Raw genomic sequence first — 5,000 nt, 5'->3', positions numbered from 1 at the left:
GTAATAATAGAGTCAGTAGTGATAGAGTCAGTAGTGATAGAGTCAGTAATAATAGAGTCAGTAGTGATAGAGTCAGTAATAATAGAGTCAGTAGTGATAGAGGCAGTAATAATAGAGTAGTGATAGTCAGTAATAATAGAGTCAGTAGTGATAGAGTCAGTGCTGATAGAGTCAGTAGTGATAGAGTCAGTAATGATAGTCAGTGGTGATAGAGTCAGTAGTGATAGAGTCAGTAGTGATAGAGTCAGTGGTGATAGTCAGTAGTGATAGTCAGTAATAATAGAGTCAGTAGTGATAGAGTCAGTGGTGATAGAGTCAGTAATAATAGAGTCAGTAGTGATAGAGTCAGTGGTGATAGAGTCAGTGGTGATAGAGTCAGTAATAATAGAGTCAGTAGTGATAGAGTCAGTAATAATAGAGTCAGTAGTGATAGAGTCAGTAGTGATAGAGTCAGTAGTGATAGAGTCAGTAATAATAGAGTCAGTAGTGATAGAGTCAGTGCTGATAGAGTCAGTAGTGATAGAGTCAGTAATGATAGTCAGTGGTGATAGAGTCAGTGGTGATAGAGTCAGTAATAATAGTCAGTAGTGATAGAGTCAATAGTGATAGTCAGTAATAATAGAGTCAATAGTGATAGTCAGTAATAAGAGTCAGTAGTGATAGTCAGTAATAATAGAGTCAGTAGTGATAGAGTCAGTAGTGATAGAGTCAGTAATAATAGAGTCAGTAGTGATAGAGTCAGTAGTGATAGAGTCAGTAGTGATAGAGTCAGTGATAGAGGCACTAGTGATAGAGTCAGTAGTGATAGAGTCAGTAGTGATAGAGGCACTAGTGATAGAGTCAGTAGTAATAGAGTCAGTAGTAATAGAGTCAGTTGTGATAGAGTCAGTAATAATAGAGTCAGTAGTGATAGAGTCAGTAGTAATAGAGTCAGTAGTGATAGTCAGTAATAATAGAGTCAGTAGTGATAGAGTCAGTAGTGATAGAGTCAGTGGTGATAGAGTCAGTGGTGATAGAGTCAGTAATAATAGTCAGTAATAATAGAGTCAATAGTGATAGTCAGTAATAATAGTCAGTAGTGATAGAGTCAGTAATAATAGAGTCAGTAGTGATAGAGTCAGTAATAATAGAGTCAGTAGTGATAGAGTCAGTAATAATAGAGTCAGTAGTGATAGAGTCAGTAATAATAGAGTCAGTAGTGATAGAGTCAGTAGTGATAGAGTCAGTAGTGATAGAGTCAGTAGTGATAGTCAGTAGTGATAGAGTCAGTTGTGATAGTCAGTAGTGATAGTCAGTAGTAATAGAGTCAGTAGTGATAGAGTCAGTAGTAATAGAGTCAGTAGTGATAGAGTCAGTAGTGATAGAGTCAGTAGTGATAGAGTCAGTAGTGATAGAGTCAGTAGTGATAGAGTCAGTAGTGATAGAGTCAGTAGTGATAGAGTCAGTAGTGATAGAGCTGTAGTGATAGAGTCAGTAATAATAGAGTCAGTAGTGATAGAGTCAGTAGTGATAGAGTCAGTAGTGATAGAGTCAGTAGTGATAGAGTCAGTAGTGATAGAGTCAGTAGTGATAGAGTCAGTAGTAATAGAGTCAGTAGTGATAGAGTCAGTAGTGATAGAGTCAGTAGTGATAGAGTCAGTAGTGATAGAGTCAGTAGTGATAGAGTCAGTAGTGATAGAGTCAGTAGTGATAGAGTCAGTAGTGATAGAGTCAGTAATAATAGAGTCAGTAGTGATAGAGTCAGTAATAATAGAGTCAGTAGTGAGAGTCAGTAGTGATAGTCAGTAGTGATAGTCAGTAGTGATAGAGTCAGTAGTGATAGAGGCACTAGTGATAGTCAGTAGTGATAGAGTCAGTAGTAATAGAGTCAGTAGTGATAGAGTCAGTAGTAATAGAGTCAGTAGTGATAGAGTCAGTTGTGATAGAGTCAGTAGTGATAGAGTCAGTAGTAATAGAGTCAGTAGTGATAGAGTCAGTTGTGATAGTCAGTAGTGATAGAGTCAGTAGTAATAGAGTCAGTAGTGATAGAGTCAGTAGTAATAGAGTCAGTAGTGATAGTCAGTTGTGATAGAGTCAGTAGTGATAGAGTCAGTAGTAATAGAGTCAGTAGTGATAGAGTCAGTAGTGATAGAGTCAGTAGTAATAGAGTCAGTAGTGATAGTCAGAAGTGATAGAGGCACTAGTGATAGAGTCAGTAGTGATAGAGTCAGTAGTGATAGAGTCAGTTGTGATAGAGTCAGTTGTGATAGAGTCAGTAGTGATAGAGTCAGTAGTGATAGAGTCAGTAGTAATAGAGTCAGTAGTGATCGAGTCAGTAGTGATAGAGTCAGTTGTGATAGAGTCAGTAGTGATAGAGTCAGTAGTGATAGAGTCAGTAGTTTCTCACCAATGTTCGAGTGCTTCAGTAATCTGCAGATTCTGGCTTCTCGATCCAGTTTCTGGTGATCTGGAACAAAGACACACACACACACCATGACACACACACACACCATGACACACACACACACCATGACACACACACACACCATGACACACACACCATGACACACACACACACCATGACACACACACACACCATGACACACACACACACACACACCATGACACACACACCATGAGACACACACACACCATGAGACACACACACCATGAGACACACACACACACACCATGAGACACACACACACACACCATGAGACACACACACCATGAGACACACACACACACACCATGAGACACACACACCATGAGACACACACACACACACACCATGAGACACACACACACACCATGAGACACACACACACACACACCATGAGACACACACACACACCATGAGACACACACACCATGAGACACACACACCATGAGACACACACACACACACACCATGAGACACACACACCATGAGACACACACACACACACCATGAGACACACACACACACACACACACCATGAGACACACACACACCATGAGACACACACACCATGAGACACACACACACACACACACACACACCATGAGACACACACACACACACACCATGAGACACACACACACACACCATGACACACACACCATGACACACACACACACACCATGACACACACACACACACCATGACACACACACCATGACACACACACACACACACACCATGAGACACACACCATGAGACAAACACACACACACCATGAGACACACACACACACACACACACCATGAGACACACACACACACACACACACACACACACACACACACACACACACACCATGAGACACACACACACACACATGAGACACACACACCATGAGACACACACACACACACACACACACACACACACACACACACACCAGCTTGAGGGTTACTTCTGTCCCAGATGTCCATTTAACCTCTTATTCCAGTTAGAGGAGAAGAGGAAGAGGAGGAGAGGAAGGAGAAAAAAGAAGAGGGTAGGAAAGGAAACAAGAAGAAATCAGAGGAGAGGACATAAGATGCGGATAGAAAAAGGAGGAAACCAGGGGACAAGAGAGAAGAGGAGGAAGAGGAGGAGGAGGAGGAAACACATGTGAAGAGGAGATAAGAGGAGAGGATACAAGGAGACAAGAGAGGAGATAAGGACGCAAAGACAAGAAACAAAGAGGAAACAAGGATGTGAAAAGAAGAAAGGGAGGATATAGAAGAGGAAAGTAAACAAGAGGAGACGAGGACAGAGGAGACAAGGACAGAGGAGACGAGGGCAGAGGAGACAAGGACAGGGGAGACGAGGACAGGGGAGACGAGGGTAGAGGAGACGAGGGTAGAGGAGACGAGGACAGGGGAGACGAGGGTAGAGGAGACGAGGACAGGGGAGATGAGGGTAGAGGAGACGAGGACAGGGGAGACGAGGACAGAGGAGACGAGAGCAGGGGAGACGAGGACAGAGGAGACGAGGGCAGAGGAGACGAGGACAGAGGAGACAAGGGTAGAGGAGACGAGGGTAGAGGAGACGAGGACAGGGGAGACGAGGGCAGGGGAGACGAGGACAGAGGAGACGAGGACAGAGGAGACGAGGGTAGGGGAGACGAGGACAGGGGAGACGAGGGCAGGGAGACGAGGGTAGAGGAGACGAGGGCAGAGGAGAGCAGAGGAGACGAGGGCAGAGGAGACGAGGACAGAGGAGACGAGGGTAGAGGAGACGAGGGCAGGGGAGACGAGGACAGAGGAGACGAGGGCAGAGGAGACGAGGACAGAGGAGACGAGGGCAGAGGAGACGAGAGCAGGGGAGACGAGGACAGAGGAGACGAGGACAGAGGAGACGAGGACAGAGGAGACGAGGGCAGGGGAGACGAGGACAGAGGAGACGAGAGCAGAGGAGACGAGGACAGAGGAGACGAGGACAGAGGAGACGAGAGCAGGGGAGACGAGGACAGAGGAGACGAGGACAGAGGAGACGAGAGCAGAGGAGACGAGGGCAGAGGAGACGAGGACAGGGGAGACGAGGGCACGGGAGACGAGGACAGAGGAGACGAGGGCAGAGGAGACGAGGGCAGAGGAGACGAGGGCAGAGGAGACGAGGGCAGAGGAGACGAGGACAGAGGAGACGAGGACAGAGGAGACGAGAGCAGGGGAGACGAGGACAGAGGAGACGAGGGCAGAGGAGACGAGGACAGAGGAGACGAGGGAGGAACGAGGACAGAGGAGACGAGGGAGGAACGAGGACAGAGGAGACGAGGGCAGAGTAGACGAGAGCAGAGGAGACCTCTGACAGAGGAGACGAGGCAGGAGGAGACGAGCAACAGAGAGAGACAGAGGAGACAGGAGGAGGAGAGCAGGGGAGACGAGGACAGAGGAGACGAGGACAGACACACAGGACACACACACAGAGACACACAAGAGAGAGACACAGACACACACACACAGACACACACAGAGACACACACACAGAGACACACACACACACAGAGACACACACAGACACACACACAGACACACACACACACACACAGACA

General features: G+C 46.5%; 1 protein-coding gene across 1 annotated transcript in view; it reads right to left on the bottom strand.

Moving 5' to 3' along the window:
* The window catches only part of LOC130205156 (calcium/calmodulin-dependent protein kinase type II subunit beta), a 46,526-nt gene extending 43,950 nt beyond the window's left edge, over positions 1 to 2,576 (bottom strand). Inside the window, exon 1 of the mRNA XM_056432334.1 lies at positions 2,387 to 2,576. Within this exon, the coding sequence (XP_056288309.1) occupies positions 2,387 to 2,528 (142 nt within the window). The 5' untranslated portion in view covers positions 2,529 to 2,576. The remainder of the gene's footprint in view (positions 1 to 2,386) is intronic.
* Positions 2,577 to 5,000: the final 2,424 nt, after the last annotated feature.

The sequence above is a fragment of the Pseudoliparis swirei genome, chromosome 15 (genome assembly GCF_029220125.1).
Source record: "Pseudoliparis swirei isolate HS2019 ecotype Mariana Trench chromosome 15, NWPU_hadal_v1, whole genome shotgun sequence".
Lineage (NCBI taxonomy): Eukaryota > Metazoa > Chordata > Actinopteri > Perciformes > Liparidae > Pseudoliparis > Pseudoliparis swirei.
The sequence above is the reverse complement of the archived record's forward strand: the minus strand, read 5'-3'. Positions and strand labels throughout refer to the sequence as shown.